Below are 16,977 nucleotides of genomic sequence, written 5' to 3'. Positions count from 1 at the left end.
TTTTTTTTAGAGCCACTAATTAATGACTGGAGACGATGTTTCAAAGATATTCCCAAACACAAACTTCCTCGAGCGTTTCATGTCATTGAGATGGCCCAACTGGGCAAGTATTGAAAGATGAGACTCGCTAATTCCTCGAAAACTTGCCAAAAGTAGAAGGAGCCAAACGGGACTAGCGCGAGTTTGAAGTTCACGAGACTCGAGACCGTGATCTCGCAGTTCCAAATATAGAACTGGGCCTCGACGTTTCAGTTACCTGTCAGCAGTATATAAAGAAAAGGATGGGTCAAGAATGGGACCAGTTATTCCACCAGAGACATGAAATTCACTCTTTTAATTTCCCTATTGCCGTTAGTGCAGGCTCTTCCGTTCGTTAAACGAGATGGCACCGAGCTGACCATCCAGAACCTTCTGGGTAACTACTATGAGATTGACGGGGTGGTCGGCGACTACTTCACCAACCTGTCGTTCGTTATCAACTCTGCCCAAGACGACTCTTGGGTTTCTGCAAGCAAGTTCAACAGTAATTTATCAGACACCTTTTCATCATCCAGCGAGGAGTTCTGTTTCCAGGACCTGGTTACCGGCTATACTGCCTCGGGAAACTACGGCTCTGACAAAATCACCATTGGCTCCTTCGACCTGGACTCGCTCAAATTTGGTGTTGCAACCACAAACGAGTTTGGCTACGAGGCATCTTTGGGACTCGGCAGTTCCAGCTCTTTTATCGAGGCATTGCAAAAAGCCGGCCTGATCTCCAGCAAGAAGGTCTCTGTCTATTTGCACAACAACCGGTCGCCAGGAAAAATCACTTTTGGTGGCATCGACTCGTCGCTCTACTCTGGCCAGCTGACTTATTTGGACACTGTTACTTATCAAACCGATCTCACCACCGGTGGATACTTTGTTTCGCTAGACTCTATAGAGACATCGTCGGGAACCCAGCTGACTTCTGGCCAGACCGGCTACTTTGACACTGCGTCGGTGCTGTCGTACGTGCCGCAAGATGTGCTGACCCAGATCACCGACGATTTGCAAGCGAGCGTGGACCAGTCGTCTGGACTATGGACTGTCGACTGTGGACTGATCGAGACAACAGACATCAGCTACTCTCTGGCCTTTGGGTCCACAGATATCAAGGTGCAAGCCAACCAGCTATTTTTCCAGGACCAGGACACCTGCTACCTTTCAGTGACCACCAGCACCATCGACAACGTTGTTGTGCTGGGACAGTCGTTCCTGACAAGTGTGTACATCGTGTTTGATCTGGACGAGAAGAAGGTGGGGCTTGCCCAGGTCAACGTGGACGACAACGTGTCCACCAGCTGCTCGCTCTGTCAGAGCAGCAGCAGCAGCAGCAGCAGCAGCAGCAGCAGTTCTAGCAGTTCCAGCAGCGTCAGCAGTTCTAGCAGCTCAAGCAGTTCTAGCAGCTCAAGCACTACTTTCAGCTCCTCAAGCACCACGTCCAGCTCCTCCACGTTCACAACGCCAAGCAGTACACCAGCTCCATCCACGTCGTCTACATCCACGACACCTTCCTCAACACCATCGTCCTCGAGCTCGACTTCCTCGACGCCTTCCAGCACAACTTCCAGCACCACGACTAGCTCCACATCCAGCTCGTCGTCGTCAAGCTTTACCAGCTCCAGCTCTAGTTCCAGCTCCAGCTCCAGCTCCACCACCACACCAAGCTCAACTCTCACTACGAGCTCCACCACAAGCACAGTCCCGTCGAGCAGCACAAGCAGTTCAACCACTACGAGCAGCTCAACCACCCCTACATGGAGCAGTTACTCCACCTCCTCCACAGCCACCTCCTCCACATTCGTTCCTAGCTCCTCCAGCACCGTGGCCCACGAGACAACGTCCACGCCAGCCCTGTCCTGTTCCGGCTCCCTCGTTCCGGTGGTCTACTCCACCACCGTCACAGACAGCGACTGGACAACCGTCTCCGTCTCCACCAGCTACGTGTGCTCCTTCGAGGTGTCCACTTTTGACACAACCACAGAGACAACCTGCACCGTGTGCACAGAGACGAGCGAGACGAGCAGCAGTAGCAGCACGTCTAGCACTACCTCCTCCATATCCTCCTCCACCAGCACACCTCCTCCTACAATTCTCACTGTCTCCACCACCGAGGAAAGCACAACCGTGGTGACTGTTCCCTGCAGTTCTGGGTTCACCACCTCTGTGTCCACCATTGCCACAAGCACAGTGTCCACAGAGTCTACCGAGTCTACCGGGTCTACCTCCTCCACGGAGTCAACAGTCTCCACGCCAGAGTCCACCACTTCGTCCACCGAAGTTGCAACCACCTCGTCCACCTCGTCCACCCCGGCAGAGACAACCACAGAAAGCTCGACTGCTCCACCAGAAACGTCAACTGTGACCACCAGCAGTAGCTCAACTACACCAACCACCTCATCCACCTCCACTGCACCAACCACATCATCCACCTCCACTTCCACAACCTCCACCACTCCAGCCACATCAGCAACCCCAACCACATCGACCAGCACCACTCCAACAGCGCTGGCCACCACTTCCACCACACCAACCACCCCAGCCAGCTCAACTGTCGCGGAAACATCCACATCCAGCCCGGCTCCCGTGCTCGTCTCCTCCACTGTCTCCACCGAGTGCACTGCCTGCTCAACGGCCACCATCATCAGCTCTGGCACCACCATCTACACGGTACTCACCAGAACAGCCACAGTCTCGTGCTCCTCGTCCAACGTCTCGTCCCCACAAGGCTCGTCCGTGGCAGAGACATCGTTCACTTCCTACACCCCACTTGCTTCCAGCTACTCCTCAAGCTCTTCCAGCACCTTCTCCGTGTTCACGTTCGCTGCTGCAGGTATGCGCAACCAAGTGAGTCTCGCTGCCATGCTTCCTATTATCTTTTACATACTCTAGTTCTCTTGGTATCTACTGAATGCTATGGTTTCCTGCTACTAGAAGTTTGTGCCCTGGTTGGTCTGTCTGACCGTCTTGGCCCTGTTGACAACAAACCCTGTCTCTCCCGTGGAGTTCTTGTTGAAACCACTCAGATCCTCGTCCTCGTCGTCGCCAAAATCGCCCTTTTGTTGTCCCTTCTTCCAGAACGCGAGTTTCGACAACCAGCTGCTCTCTATCAATCCCACCATGCGCCCGTTGGAGTCCACATAGTAGTCACCGCTGGCCTTGCGTTTTCTAAGGAAGAAGATCAACAGCAGCAGTAGTAGCAGCAGGATCGGCACGCCGAGTCCAACAACCACTCCGATCACGATCTTTTTGTTTTTCGACGACAGCCCGCCAGACGAGCGTTTTGTGTCGGAGTCGACCGAGGACGACGGCGACGCTGTTGGGGTGCTCGACGTCGAAGAAGCGGCCTCGGTGGTGGACGAGCTAGCGGACTCCGTTGAAGAGCTGGCCGTGGAAGACGAGTCAGTAGCGGACGGCGCACTGGTGGACGAGTGTTCCTCTGAACTCGAGCTCGCGCTGGTCGTGTGCGACGTGGTGGAGGAGTCTGCGCTGGACGTGGTGTGCGATGTGGGCGACTCGGTACTGGACGGGCTTGAGGACGATTCAGAAGGTGACTGTGAGGATTCCGACCAGGACGTTGAGGAGGACGGTTCTGCAGACCATTCTTCGGACGACGAGCTCGACCAGGTCACCGATGGGCTTTCTGTGGCAGAGGAAGACGACTCAGACGACGTGCTGGTGATGGAGTTGCTAGAGTGGTCAGTTGTTGCGGAGCTGGAGCTGGAAGAGCTGGAAGAGCTGCTGGAGGAGCTAGAGGAGCTGCTTGAGCTACTCGACTCGCTGGAGCTACTCAAACTGCTGGAACTGCTGACGCTGCTGGAACTGCTGGAACTGCTGGCGCTTGTGGTGGAACTTGAGGACGGGTAAACAGAACCCCCTGGATACGTTGTTGTTTCTAATTGGGACGAAGAAGAGTAATCTTGCGACGAAGATGTGTACCCATCGTAGTCGTCATTGGAGCCAGTGGACGTGTGGTTACCGTCGTCCTTCTTGACGAGTCTGAACTTGACCATGTCGGAGCCCAAATCCGAGAATTTAGGCACCTCCACAACAGATGGTGCAAAAGATTGTAACATAACCGTTATCAGAACGAAAGACAGCACGGAGGCCAGCACAAACGACCGGACAATGGTCCGGGGCTCGAGCTTGGCAAAGAATTCTTGAATACTGGACATCAACTTTCGAAAAAGAATTGTACCTGAATTCTCTGATCTGGGATCACAACTAATTATAGAATGGGAAAATTTTCCTAACCCATGATTTCTGTCATAATTAAAGTTTAGGTAAATAATCAAAAGAGCATCATTAAATAGTAGCTATTTATTTGGAAACGTCCAATGGAGTCAGTCTCAAGTAAGGCTTGATGGTTCTGAACTTAGGGAACAGGGTCTTGGCCTCGTCGTTGGACACGCTTGGGTGGACAATGACATCGTCACCTGGAACCCAGTTAATTGGGGTGGTGACTCTGTGCTTGTCACCGGTCTGCAAGGAGTCAATGACTCTCAAGACCTCGGCAGTGTTTCTACCAGTAGAAGCTGGGTAAGCCAAGATCAATCTGATGGTCTTCTTTGGGTCGATGATGAACACAGATCTGATGGTGAACTGGACTCCCTTGTCGTCGACGTTGGTGGCGTCCTGGTAGTCAATCATGTCGAACTTAAGAGAAATTTCTCTCGTAGGGTCGGCAATGATTGGGAAAGTGAGCTTGGATCCGGTGACCTCGTCAATGTCCTTGATCCAGGATCTGTGGGAGCCAGCGTCGTTGGCAGACAATCCAATGAGCTTCACGCCTCTCTTGGCGAACTCTGGCTCCAATTTGGCGAAAGCACCAAGCTCGGTGGTGCAGACTGGAGTGAAGTCGTCAGGGTGAGAGAACAAAACCGCCCACGAGTCTCCAATGTAGTCGTGGAAGGTAATTGGGCCGTTAGAGGTGTCGGCAGTGAAGTTTGGGGCCTTAGAGCCCAATCTGAGAGTTCCGTTTTCTGGCTTTGGAATAGACATTGCGTAAAATGGGATGGCAACAAGTTTGGGGTCCCCAGGCCGTTTTATACTATTCTTCAACAAGCTTGCAGAATTGTATTATGTCACGTGAATAGTGAAAAAATTGAGTACTGTTCGGGGAATGCCATCAAAGTTTTCCACCAGAAACTATGCCACCAGAAAAATTCCCAATTGGGATTCTGCTGGATCAAAACCATCACTACTACGGTGTAATTTCAATTTTCGAACTGTTTATTCATTAAACATGCCGTTCCCGTATCAGGAATAAATAAAAAACCACTTAGCCCTTCAGGACCAATCCAATTTCAAATGACTCAGTTGTTTTCTGGTCTCAACTTTCTCACCTCTTTTCCAACCTTCCAGATCTCCATGTTTCTGATGGTTTGCAACTCACCCTCCAATTTCTCTCTGTAGTCAGGTTGCGAGTTGAAGTCCAAAGATCTCTGGGTCTCGGATCCGTCCTTCACGGAAGCGTACAATTTTTGGAAAACTGGCTTCAAAGCGTCCTTGAAGACTGGGTACCAGTCCAGAGCACCTCTTCTGGCGGTGGTGGAACAAGCATCGTACATGTAGTCCATACCGTATTTTCCAATCAATGGGTAAAGAGATTGGGTGGCCTCCTCGACAGTCTCGTTGAAAGCTTCGGATGGGCTGTGGCCGTTCTCTCTCAGAACTTCGTATTGAGCAAGGAACATACCGTGGATACCTCCCATCAAACATCCTCTCTCACCGTACAAGTCGGAGTTGACTTCTCTCTCAAAGGTGGTTTGGTAAACGTAACCAGATCCAATGGCAACGGCCAATGCGATGGCCTTCTCTTCAGCCTTACCGCTGACGTCGTTCCAGACGGCGTAAGAAGAGTTGATACCTCTTCCCTCCTTGAAAAGAGATCTCACGGTTCTACCAGAACCCTTTGGAGCAGCCAAGATGACATCGATATTAGAAGGAGGAACAACCTTGGTCAATTCCTTGAAGACTGGGGAGAAACCGTGGGAGAAGTAAAGAGTCTTACCCTCGGTCAAGAGTGGCTTGACGTCGGCCCAGGTCTCGGACTGAGCAGCGTCAGAAAGCAAGTTCATGATGATGGTTCCCTTCTGGATGGCCTCGGAAACATCAAACAGGTTCTCACCAGGAACCCATCCGTCCTCGATAGCGGCCTTCCAGGAAGCACCGTTCTTTCTAACACCAATGATCACGTTCAAACCGTTGTCTCTCAGGTTCAAACCTTGACCGTAACCTTGGGATCCGTATCCGATCAAAGCAAGAGTGTCGTTCTTGAAGTACTCGAGCAACTTCTCTCTTGGCCAGTCGGCTCTCTCGTGGACGATTTCCTCGACACCACCAAAGTTGATCTTCTTGATTCCTCTGACACCAGCAACCTGGGTCTTTGGCAAGGTTGGTCTCACAGATCTAGTGAGGCCAGAGAGTGCTCTCTTGGACATAGCAGCGGCGGCTCTGGAGCCAGCAGTTCTCGAAATTCTAGCAGCGTACATGATTATGTTGAGAAGAATAGTTGCGATGGAGTTTGGAAAATTTTCATTTTATACAATTTAGTCACCGGGCCGGTTGCGGAGCGGGGGTGACTCTTAAATCTCACACACCCAACACCAACCCCGCACACCGCACACCTCAGTTCTTCGCAAAGGTAGCAGCGACAATCAGCGGCAGCACAAGCGTCACGTCCGCAAACACCTTGACGCTCTTGGCGTCCGCCTTGATCTTACCCCAAGAAACGGCCTCGTCGGGACGCGCGCCGGCGTCAGAACCGTCAAATTCCTGTCCCGTGTTGATATACACGGCGTAATCTGCTCCGTTTCTCATCAAACATGCGTTACAGATGTGATGCTTGATCAAACCACCACCCAAAATCAGCATTCCAGCATGGGAGGCCTCCATGGACAAACTGTTGATTCTTCTGATGTCCTGGACGATGTCGATTCTCAGTTGTTTTGGAGAAGACTTGAAAGTATGGAAGAAAAGCATGTCTCCAATACTTCCGTCAGTGAGAGCAGGACAGAAGATCGGGATCTGGTTCTTGTGGGCCCAGTAGAGCACAGACGACTCGTCGTTGATTTCCTTACCAAAACGGTCGATCACTTTGGAAGGAGTCCAGAATGGAACGTCGGAGTCCAAAGAGTTCTCCTTGTTCTTGGCAGCAAACTCCTCCTGCTCTTCCAACATCTTGTCCAAAACAGGAACCATCCACTCCTCGAATTTGCAGTAGTTGTCGTTGGGAACAATCAAGTTACCAATTCTGTTCATTCCGTCGTCTCTAAGCTGCTTTCCTGGCAGAGCAAAATCTCCCATATAAGTTGGAGCAAGACACTTGATCAGGTCTTCCTCGATTCCACCCGCCGAGGCAACAATCGCAGAAACCATCTTATGTTGGACCAGGAATCTCAACGTGTCTCTGAGACCAGAAGAGATCAGGTTGGAAGTGTAGCCAAGGAAAATGGTGGTCTTTTGGTATCCATCCTCATCAAACTCTCCCTTGCGTTCGTGTTCCTCCAATTTGGAAATATGAGCACCTCTCCAAGATCTCATCTCGTCAATGATCTCACAAGCTTTGGCCAAAGAAGATCCTTGGAATCCCATGGTCTTCATGGAAGCTATCAGATCGGAAGCACGAGCATTACGGCTCTCTGGTTTGGAGTAGTCAACTCCTCTCACTTTTTCAAAGTGCTCAGGGACAGGCACAGATTGCTTTAAAACAGCGTCGGTTGCAAGATCAGGGAATCCAGACATTGATAAGCGAGCTACCTTGAGATAATTTTCAATATATTTTTTTTATCAGGTGAAAATTTATTTTCACCCTGGACCCCTATTTCTGGTGCACGGGTGCGGAGCAGATGAGGTAACTCGAAACACAGAGACTACCAAGGTGGATTGAGTGTATGTAAACTACGTGCTTGTTCATTTCTCCAAACCGCTAAAAATCAAAGGCACGTCTCTGGATTTCGGTATAGTGGTATAGATGTCTTTCATTTGGACGTTGTTGGCATAATCGTAGCTGTCGTCCAGAGAAACACGGTAGCGACTGATAACATTGGCAACACAGAGTTTGATTTCACATGTCGCGATGTGTAAACCAAGACACATCCGGGCGCCATAGCCGAAGTGCATCATTTGTTTGTTCATGGCCTTGAGTTTCTGTTCGTCGTCAATGAGCCATCTGTCGGGATTGAACAGCTCCGGGTCCTCAAACAAAACCGGATCTCTGTGTAAAGACCATGGTTGCATCACCACGGTTTTCCCTTCAGGAATGAAAGTGCGAGGAGTCTCTTTGGACCCTCTCCACCAGAACCCGTTCTTTGGAGCCTTGCGCGGCTCCTGTCCCGGAATGGCGGCATAAATACGGAAAACTTCCTGCGTCAGAGCAGAAAGATATGGTAGCTCCTCGATATCTGAGTAAAGAGACGAAGAGTAGTCGTTGGTTGCAAGATTTCCACCGTTCAACTGTTTCAGCTCTTCTCTAAGACGGTCTTGCTTTTTAGTGTCTCTTGCAAGCTCGTAGAAGTAGAAACTCAACGTGGTTCCTGTGGTGTTGTGTCCAGCAGCAATGTGGTCAAAGATCTCGGACTTTGCTCTGTTTGAATCAAACACCTTTGCACCGGGTTCTCCAAGCAGGACGCCAACCAATGAGGACGAAGTTTCGTCGTTTTTATCCAGGCTATCGGCAAACTGTTCACTGATCCACTGACAGGCCACATTGGAGGCCTCATTAATGTACGCTGGAATCACCCATCTTCTAAATTGAGGCAGCTGGGTGGTCCAGAACCAGGCTGAAGATTGGGTCATGAATGCTACCACTGTGGATGCACCTTCCCCAAACGGATCCCTAAGCAGTCTTTTGCTTACTTTAGATCCAAACGCAAAACCAGAGATGGTGTCCATTGCCATAATCGACCAGAGATAGAAAGTGTTGAGTGTTTTCTCCTGGTTTTCGTCGAGCACTTTTAACAGATCAGACATGACACTTCTGACTTTTACCTGGAACGGCTCCGAAACCACTGTTGATTTCGAGTACAACTTGGCCGACACCTTTCTGCTCTGTCTGTGGGATTTTTTGTCAACAGTTGAGAACGTGTTGAAGGAGCCAAAGTCGGCAAACTGCGTGTAGAAGCTGGTTTTATCAAAGTTATCGACGTAGATGTCTTTCATGTACTCTGCGTCGGAGATGTCGACCTCGTCTGGTCCAACACGGACAATTGGGCCGTACTCCTCGTGCAATCTGTGCACGTACCTGTTTCTTTGCTCAGACCAGCTGATATACAGAATCCAGTATTTTGTTAAGGCACATAGTTTAGGTCCTGGAATTCTGGCCAAAGGGTGGAAATAGATAGGATATAGCACAAAATAGTAGATCAGGAAGCTGATCGCCGACGCCTGGAGCGTGGTGAGCAGCTCTTCGTGGTATTGGGCAACAAACTGAGCCAACATAATGAGAAATACTAAATTCGAGATTGGCTAGTCTCTTATCTATTTAAGCGGCTTTTTTAGGTAGGCGGAACCGGGAAAGTGCAACCCGGGTCGAAAAGATCAAATCCGGGAAAATACACACGCGATGGTGGTCTGAAGAGCGCAAGGTATCGAACCAGTATAGCATGGCCAGTTTCGAGACCAGAATGTAGTTGGTGTTGGGTCGAGTCTTAACATGACATCATGTGCAAAAGTCGACCCGACGATTTGAAAAAATCCATACTTTTTTTTTAAAACCTCTGCGTCGATTGTATTCCGGATGTTCAAGTGTCTACCAAGAGGGCTACAGTGGCCGCGAATGCTGGCTGCAAGACAGCGCGTCAGAATACCAGCAGCTGTGGTTTTGCGTGCCGCCTCAACAACGGTTCCTGGAACCGCTGCCAACCGCAAAATCAATCGCCGTGTTCCAAACGAGTCTCTCCTGGGACAGTCGTACTCGGTGCCGCAGGAGCGATCCACAACGTCGTATCGCGGTCTGCCATTGCAGCCATGCGTTGCGGTGACAAGCTGCGAGTCCTACGACCTGGAAAAAGTCCGGACCATCCTGTCTCACCTTGAACTTGACACAGAAGAAATTGTGCGCAACGAGGCTGTCCATTTCCGGTATCAAGCCGATGCGTCTAGCGTTTCCGACGTGTTCGTCCTGCAAACTGGAACGATTGTGTCATGGGGCTTGTCGGAACAAAACGTCGTGGACAATGTTCTGCCTTTGTTCAATGAGGCTATGACGACACCGTACGAGGTGCAGACGGAGGACATGGACTATATTGAGTTCGAACAAGGCGGTGCAAAAAAAGCACAAAGCTCAACACTTGAACAAGAAATCATCTGCATCGCCGGAGATCCGCGACAGAAAATGTTGGACAAGCTAGCGTTTTCGTACGGAATTTCAAGATCCACACGACTGGCCGTCCTGGAGAGCTCGCTTGAAAAGCATATCCAGCTGACCAGAAATACAACAGAGAACTTGTCCAAAGGGAAGCAGCTTGGAATTGGGGCACGCGAAGTGTTGCGTAGCTCAGGAAGACTGCTTCTACTCCGTGGCAAGCTCAATTTGTACTCCGAGCTGGTGGAAACGCCGGATTTGTACTGGACCGAGCCCAACTTGGAAAAAATCTACAATGACGTATCTAGGGCCTTGGATCTCAGCACAAGAATCAGTATCTTGAACAGGAAGCTGGACTATTGTTCAGACGAAGCACGTGCACTTCTAGACATCCTAACCACCCGTAAAGGCACTCGGTTGGAATGGATAGTGATCTACTTGATCATGATTGAGGTGATGTTTGAAATCCACCACTTTTACGAGCGTTACTATGACAATAGAAAACAGGAAACAACAGTGTATATAGAAAAAGCAAATATATAAAATGCCTAAAAAAAGGAAAGAATCTTGTCTAGTGCTGTTTGACGTCATCGATTTCTAATTCGATTTCTTTATTATTGAAACCTTTAACCCTGACACCGCCTAGATTTTTCACCACGTACTTTGCACCTGATGCGTACAGCTTTTCAGGATCGAAAGTAGAGGCGATTCCAACCACAACGGCGCCGGATTCGTTACCTGCCTTGATACCGGCTGGTGCATCCTCAAAGACCACTCTCTTAGGAATAGGATAACCGAGTTTTTTCTCCAAAAGAGCAGCTCCCTTTCTATATCCCTCAGGGTCGGGCTTGCCGATTTTCACATCCTCAGCAGTAATGAAAATGTCCGGTTTTTCAACACCTGCTTCATGCAGAACATTTTCAAAATGGCCGTGGGCGAGAACGGAAGAGCCACTTGTCACAATACAGAATGGCTTGTTTGGAAGCTTGTGTAGCTCTTTAAACAGGGCACCGGCTCCCTCAATAGGGTAGTTCAGCTTACCGTACTTGACAGAAACCAGTCTATCGAAGTCATACGCATTCTCCATGATCTCGTCGTCATTTTTGAACTCGTGTCCAAGATACTTTTTGAACACATCCATGACTCTAACCCCATGGATCTTGTGGAAGAACTCCCCATCCTCGTTAAGATGAGGATGCTTTTCCAAGATCTCTCCCCAGGATCTTTCGATGGATTCAGTGGAATCCACGATGGTTCCATCAAGATCGAATTCAAGAGCGTTGACAAGGATGGTAGGCGACATAATTTAGCTGATCTACTTTTTAACCCCTGGATCTAACTCTTTAAATAGTCCTCACACCGGGTGTGCAGCCACAGGGCTTCATAACCGGTAAATAGGTTTCACGTTGCAGAAAAAACAAGGCTGGACTTTTTTCTAAAGGAGCAACGAGTCAAATTATTTGTTTATGTTTTCCAGCAGAAGGCTCTCAAGACCTGCTCAACCGCCGCCATCTGCACCAAATTCGGGAGCTCTTGCTGCTGCCACGGTCATTGGCAAGGCTTTGAAGGAAAATGACCACAAACCGGGTCCCTTGAATCTGCCAAGACAGCCTCCAAGAAACACTGAGGCGCATCGGACAGCCAGTCTTTTGGGTTCCAGACGCACCTCGAGCGTCACTTCTGCCACTAATAGACCTGCCTCGCGTGCCGGAAGTTTCGACCATTATCCTTCTTCCCCCGTGGCTCAAACTAGACCCATCAGATCAGCCCACGCTGCTCCAAAAAGAGCACAGAGTATGACCAATATTTCACAAAGAGCACAACAAAATGGCCGTCTACACAGTCTCACAGGCAAAAACTCTACTCATTACGATGGGTTCGACATGGATTCGCCAGCAGCTTCTACTCAGCCGCGTATGGTGAAGAAATGGGTCCCTTCAGCTCACGGTCTTGTTTGCATCGAGGTGCCTGCCGAGCAGCCCGCTCAAGCGGCCGCCAACGCTCGGAGGGTTGTTGCTCGGTCTGCGTCCATGAACTCGCTTTCAAGCAGGGCCAGAAGCCAGAGATTCGCGCCAAAAACTGGACCTCAGCTGTCGCAAAAGAAAAGTGTTCAATCGATGCATACCCAAAACAATTCCATGGTTGTGGAACCAACTATCGAGGAAGACGAGAGCGAAGAAGACAAGAAGGCTGTTGAGCCCTCGAAGTCGCCCGAGCCACAGTTGCAGACTATCGTGGTGCAACCTGAAATTCCCCATTCTAATGAAATTCCAGATGAAAATACGTCAACAGAATTCACCGATGCAGATCGGGAACTTGCCGAGCAAAAATTAGAGGCTCTTGTGCGGCAGAAGGAACAGGAGATTCTACAAGCTGCGCTCCAGCAGCAGGAACTCGAGGCTGCCCAGTCCATCGGGTCGATTTCTAACGACTCCAGCTCGCTGACTAAGAACCCGATCAGCGATATGAGTCCTGTCAAGTCAGCCATCTCTGGATCATCTGGCGAGTATCCAGAACTCGACCTAGTCAATGGATACACCGGCCGGTCTACCGACAACCTGCTCTCCAGAGCCACTCCTGACGACTCGTTGACCACAGCAACCAGTAATGACGTTACACTACACGATGACGAGACAAAAACGCACGTTACCTCTCAGGATTCCTCGCAAAGCATGGCACAACGTCTTAGACCGACTCTGGGAGTGCAGAAACCTCCACAGTCCCCAATTGCTCAACAGAAGGACATTGAAATTCCAGCCAGATCGCCAAAGAGACCATCCATCAGCAAGTTGGAGGACCTGGGTGTTTCTGCCACCTCTACTCCAGAGAAAGTTCCAAAACAGGCCAACGACTCTCCGTTGGCGAAGCGCAAGTCTGTTTTGAAAAATACACACAGTTCATCCAAACTATCTCTGAACAACATGTCTGCCTCCTCGTCTGCTTACTTGTCGCTGGCCACTGCGGAGAACACGCGACTCAATGCCATGGCATCGTCGTCCTCTTTGAATGTTTCGCAACAGCCACGCGCCTCGCCTGCCACCAAGAGGTTTTCGCAGCCGGAGAAGCCAACACGCCAGTCTCCTGCAGACCACAAGGGAATGCGTTTGAGCATGCGTGCGACCCCGGTGCAGGCTCCTAGATCCAGACGCGACTCCACTGGCGGTCTGCCTTCAAACCCATCGTCGCCAGCCCATTTGGTGGCCGCCACGCGGGCTGCCAAGCAGCACAACCCACAGCAATTCGAGACTCCACCGACCCCAAAGAAGAGCGAGTACAAGGCTGCACCAAAGTCGGAGGCCCAGCTGCGTGCTGCCGAGCTGTACAAGAAGGCCAACGAGAAGCCTGCTCACCAGGAGTCGATTCTGAACGTGCAGTATGTGCAGCAGGTTGGCGTGAAGCTGGAGAGAACCTCGTCGTTTGAGAAGACGTACGAGGCCAAGCGGGCCAACAGACTTACTCTTAGAGAGGAGCCTGCGTTTGTGCAGGCCCAGGAGCAACAGCAACAGCAACAGCCACGCGGCTACCAGGCACCATACAAGTCGCGGTTCAACGACTCTGACTCCGACCTCGAGTTTGGCGGTGCTCCTGCTCCGTCGAATCTGAACGGCAAGCCGTCACGCAACACTCTGCGCAGCGTGAGTGCCGAGCAGCCACGGACGGGCCAGCAGGCCCAGCCCCGGTTCTTCAGCGAGCACGTCTCGCCAGAAAAGGCTCCCGAGGGGAAGAAGAAGCGGTTCGGCAAGCTGCGCAAGCTGTTTGGCAGCAAGCCGGTCAAGGCAGGCAAGAGCTAAGCTAGCTAGCCGTACATAGAGGATACGCATATGCAACTAATCTATTATGCAGTACTATTGGTTTGTAGGATCTGGCTGTTTGGGCGCGCCGATCGGGATATCGTTGAGCGCGTCGCTCAATGGCGACACAAAGTTGCCAAAGTCGTCCTCGTCCTCGTCGTTGTACGAGGTGAGTGTCTGGGCGCGCGAGTTTCTGGTGGTGATGGAGCTCTGGTCGGACGACGCGACGGTTTTTGTAGCGTCGTCCATGCGCTTGCGCACCTCGTTGGCCACGCGGCGGCCGTCGGCGAGGAAGTCTGTGAACATGCCGCGCAGGTTGTTCACCACGCCGGGGTTCTCGCTCACTTTGTCGTTAACATGGAACGATTTCCAGAAATCGTTGTGGAAAAACGACTCGTACGTTTCGTCGGCAAGAATGATCATCCGGAACGTGGACGCGGTGATGAAGGTGGGCGTGGCCGGGTTGAGCGCCTTGTTGTGTTTCAGCTTCTCGGTGGTGTCGTCGTCCAGGTCGATCAGCGACGCCTGTGGGTCCGGCTCCTCCTGGGCGTACTGGAAAGCCAGCTTGAGGAAGTTCGAGCTCGACGCCAAGTACCGCTCGCTCTGCTTGTTGCGCCACTTCTCGTCGTTGAACCGCACCTCCTGCGGCAGCTTGATCTTGTCGTCGTCGGTGGAGATGCCCTGTTCCTGCAGAATGCGCTTGCGCTCGATGATCTTCTTGGCGATCTCCGTCTCAATCGCCTTGTTGGTCATGTCGTCGAACAGATACCCGTCGCGCCACGGGCTGGTGATGTAGATGAGGTCCTCGGCCAGCTCCAGCACGGTCTCGTTGTCGATTTTGCCCGAGCCGTTGTCGTACAGCGCAATGAAGTTCGACAGCGAGTTCATGATGTCTCTGTCGATGAGCCGGTTGATCCCCAGCACAAGCGTCTCCAGATTCAGCGTGTCCTCGCCCTTGGCCCAGTTGTCAAACAGCCGGCGCAGGAACCCGTTGTGGCCAGTGTCTGTGTCGAGCTGGGCCCAGTCCACCAGCTGAGCCATGAACTTGCCAAACGAGGCAAAGTCCATCGTCAGGTTCGCGCGGCCAATTGCAGACCCGCTATCCGCAATCAGCACGTTGTAGTAACGATCGTAAATGTTGGACAGCTGGTCTTGGCTCAGGTTGGGCGTCTTGGGCAGGTTTCTCACGGCCGCCCGCTTGACAAAGATCTCAATCCCGTGGAACACCTCGTTCTTGTTGCGTGCACGGAACTGCGCAATCACCTTGTCGTCGATCACAGCAAACTCCCGGAACGCAACCTCCCACAGGTTGTCGAATTTGGTGCGCAGTCTGTCCTGGTTGAAGATGGACGGCTCTGTTTCGTCGAGCGAGAGGAAAAACTCCTTGAACACCGCCAGACACTCACCATCGTCCTCGCACCGCAGCAGAGCCTCGCCGTTGACCTTCAGAATGGCCAGCCCCACCTGGAACAGCGTCTTGGGCCCGTGCAGAAACAGCATGTCCACCACACGGAACGCAAACACAAGCGGCATCGTGTTGAGGAAAAACGATAAAAACCACGGCAGCGACACGATCGACAGCTGGATGTCCTGTCGTTGGAAATGGTCGCCCAGAATCGGCAAAGTCTTCCTCACCAGCCCTTCAAACACCTTCTGGTCCAGCAACACGCCGTACATTGTCTGCGAATAGTAGCCTGGGATGATGTTCTCGCAAAGAACATGCAGACACCAGAAAACCTGCTCCTCGGACATGTAGATCAACAGAGCAGCTGCCACGATGTTCATGGCCTGACAGTAGCCGATCTCTGGGTTTTTCCACGAGTAGGCGGTCAAAACCCTGCGTAAACGGTTGATTCCCTCCTCGTTCTGGTACGCAGGGTACTCGGGAAGCGATCTGTTGAGGTCCTTTTCGATCTCCTCAATAGCAAAACTCTTCATGCCGTCGTGGTCAACAAGAATCGTGTTGTACTCGTCGCAATTGATGTATCTGAGATACAATGACCCGCAGCAGGTTTCCCAGAGCTCGCCACGCAGCTTGTTGGGTAATCCGAAACTCACTAGCTTGTAGAACGGAATGTTTCTGATCAATGCAAAGTTGCGGCCGTACTCTCTAAAGAAATCAAACCATTTCTTCATTTTGAGCCGATCGTTCATCTTCTGTGCGTTTCCAGGGAACTTGAACACCCACCCAAGACCTCCTGTTGGTGGAGCCTCAATCTTGAGCTTGGAAGCGTGGTTCTTGTACAACAAGTACTCCGAATAAAGACCCATCTGGAAAAGATTGATCTTGGACACCTCGTTGACATTGCGCTTCAGCGACCGTGTCAGGTTCTGGCCAAACCGCTCGGCCTGCGACTTGATGCTCAGAAATTGGATCGTCAGCTCCAGATCGCTTGTGGTGTGCAGTTGGATGGCGAAATCGAAGGATCGGTGCACTCTTTGTATTTTCTGGATCATCAACAGCTCTACCACAAAAGAGCACGCCATGAAGTCGTACGAGTCCTTGAACGTGAGAAAATTGTTGGTCAACGTCAGCTTGCCGCTAAATGTGACTGCCGACGTGTCCGCAGACTGGTGCCCGTTCACCACCCGTGGGCTAAGCACAAGCTCTACCGACGCCTCGTCCACTATTCGTTCGCCGTCCGGAAGCCGGAACTCCACACAAAGCAGCTCGTCCTTGCTGGGCCGCCGTGACGAACCGGTCGAGTCCAAAATCGTCTGTGTTTTGCTCACAATGTCCTTGAAGAAGTCCATCCGCAAATAATTACAGCTATTATTTATCTCCAGGCATTTTCTGGGAGTCGGGGCAAACACGCAGGAGGTGCACAGCCCGAAAATTCTAGTTCACATATATAT

General features: G+C 51.3%; 14 protein-coding genes across 14 annotated transcripts; 5 read left to right on the top strand and 9 right to left on the bottom strand.

Moving 5' to 3' along the window:
- Positions 1-318: 318 nt before the first annotated feature.
- Positions 319-7,734, top strand: OGAPHI_002500 (uncharacterized protein; the record flags this gene model as incomplete). The annotated part of the gene is made up of 5 exons (XM_046203377.1): positions 319-2,857; positions 3,299-3,887; positions 4,368-5,234; positions 5,444-6,590; positions 6,694-7,734. The coding sequence occupies 5 exons, from the start codon at positions 319-321 to the stop codon at positions 7,732-7,734; spliced, it is 6,183 nt and encodes a 2,060-aa protein (XP_046063159.1).
- OGAPHI_002505 (uncharacterized protein) lies at positions 1,338-1,825 on the bottom strand (the record flags this gene model as incomplete). Its single annotated transcript, XM_046203382.1, has 2 exons — positions 1,338-1,696; positions 1,795-1,825. 2 exons carry the CDS (start codon positions 1,823-1,825, stop codon positions 1,338-1,340), a joined length of 390 nt encoding a protein of 129 aa, XP_046063164.1.
- On the bottom strand, positions 1,965-2,687 carry OGAPHI_002504 (uncharacterized protein; the record flags this gene model as incomplete). Its single annotated transcript, XM_046203381.1, has 1 exon — positions 1,965-2,687. One exon carries the CDS (start codon positions 2,685-2,687, stop codon positions 1,965-1,967), a length of 723 nt encoding a protein of 240 aa, XP_046063163.1.
- On the bottom strand, positions 2,955-4,199 carry OGAPHI_002503 (uncharacterized protein; the record flags this gene model as incomplete). The annotated part of the gene is made up of 1 exon (XM_046203380.1): positions 2,955-4,199. The coding sequence occupies one exon, from the start codon at positions 4,197-4,199 to the stop codon at positions 2,955-2,957; it is 1,245 nt and encodes a 414-aa protein (XP_046063162.1).
- On the bottom strand, positions 4,345-5,025 carry OGAPHI_002502 (uncharacterized protein; the record flags this gene model as incomplete). Its single annotated transcript, XM_046203379.1, has 1 exon — positions 4,345-5,025. One exon carries the CDS (start codon positions 5,023-5,025, stop codon positions 4,345-4,347), a length of 681 nt encoding a protein of 226 aa, XP_046063161.1.
- Positions 5,340-6,518, bottom strand: OGAPHI_002501 (uncharacterized protein; the record flags this gene model as incomplete). The annotated part of the gene is made up of 1 exon (XM_046203378.1): positions 5,340-6,518. The coding sequence occupies one exon, from the start codon at positions 6,516-6,518 to the stop codon at positions 5,340-5,342; it is 1,179 nt and encodes a 392-aa protein (XP_046063160.1).
- On the bottom strand, positions 6,655-7,770 carry OGAPHI_002499 (uncharacterized protein; the record flags this gene model as incomplete). The annotated part of the gene is made up of 1 exon (XM_046203376.1): positions 6,655-7,770. One exon carries the CDS (start codon positions 7,768-7,770, stop codon positions 6,655-6,657), a length of 1,116 nt encoding a protein of 371 aa, XP_046063158.1.
- Positions 7,771-7,938: 168 nt separating this feature from the next.
- Positions 7,939-9,465, bottom strand: OGAPHI_002498 (uncharacterized protein; the record flags this gene model as incomplete). Its single annotated transcript, XM_046203375.1, has 1 exon — positions 7,939-9,465. One exon carries the CDS (start codon positions 9,463-9,465, stop codon positions 7,939-7,941), a length of 1,527 nt encoding a protein of 508 aa, XP_046063157.1.
- A 337-nt stretch (positions 9,466-9,802) lies between these two features.
- OGAPHI_002497 (uncharacterized protein) lies at positions 9,803-10,873 on the top strand (the record flags this gene model as incomplete). Its single annotated transcript, XM_046203372.1, has 1 exon — positions 9,803-10,873. One exon carries the CDS (start codon positions 9,803-9,805, stop codon positions 10,871-10,873), a length of 1,071 nt encoding a protein of 356 aa, XP_046063156.1.
- Positions 10,874-10,901: 28 nt separating this feature from the next.
- On the bottom strand, positions 10,902-11,633 carry OGAPHI_002496 (uncharacterized protein; the record flags this gene model as incomplete). The annotated part of the gene is made up of 1 exon (XM_046203371.1): positions 10,902-11,633. The coding sequence occupies one exon, from the start codon at positions 11,631-11,633 to the stop codon at positions 10,902-10,904; it is 732 nt and encodes a 243-aa protein (XP_046063155.1).
- A 163-nt stretch (positions 11,634-11,796) lies between these two features.
- Positions 11,797-14,121, top strand: OGAPHI_002495 (uncharacterized protein; the record flags this gene model as incomplete). Its single annotated transcript, XM_046203370.1, has 1 exon — positions 11,797-14,121. One exon carries the CDS (start codon positions 11,797-11,799, stop codon positions 14,119-14,121), a length of 2,325 nt encoding a protein of 774 aa, XP_046063154.1.
- On the bottom strand, positions 12,441-16,875 carry OGAPHI_002493 (uncharacterized protein; the record flags this gene model as incomplete). The annotated part of the gene is made up of 3 exons (XM_046203368.1): positions 12,441-12,948; positions 13,276-13,647; positions 14,177-16,875. 3 exons carry the CDS (start codon positions 16,873-16,875, stop codon positions 12,441-12,443), a joined length of 3,579 nt encoding a protein of 1,192 aa, XP_046063152.1.
- OGAPHI_002494 (uncharacterized protein) lies at positions 14,152-15,675 on the top strand (the record flags this gene model as incomplete). The annotated part of the gene is made up of 1 exon (XM_046203369.1): positions 14,152-15,675. The coding sequence occupies one exon, from the start codon at positions 14,152-14,154 to the stop codon at positions 15,673-15,675; it is 1,524 nt and encodes a 507-aa protein (XP_046063153.1).
- Positions 16,607-16,885, top strand: OGAPHI_002492 (uncharacterized protein; the record flags this gene model as incomplete). Its single annotated transcript, XM_046203367.1, has 1 exon — positions 16,607-16,885. The coding sequence occupies one exon, from the start codon at positions 16,607-16,609 to the stop codon at positions 16,883-16,885; it is 279 nt and encodes a 92-aa protein (XP_046063151.1).
- Between the last annotated feature and the right edge of the window lie 92 nt (positions 16,886-16,977).

Source organism: Ogataea philodendri, assembly GCF_020536065.1.
Source record: "Ogataea philodendri strain CBS6075 chromosome Unknown scaffold1, whole genome shotgun sequence".
NCBI lineage: Eukaryota > Fungi > Ascomycota > Pichiomycetes > Pichiales > Pichiaceae > Ogataea > Ogataea philodendri.
Note: the sequence above shows the minus strand (reverse complement) of the source record. Positions and strands in the feature narration are given on the sequence as shown.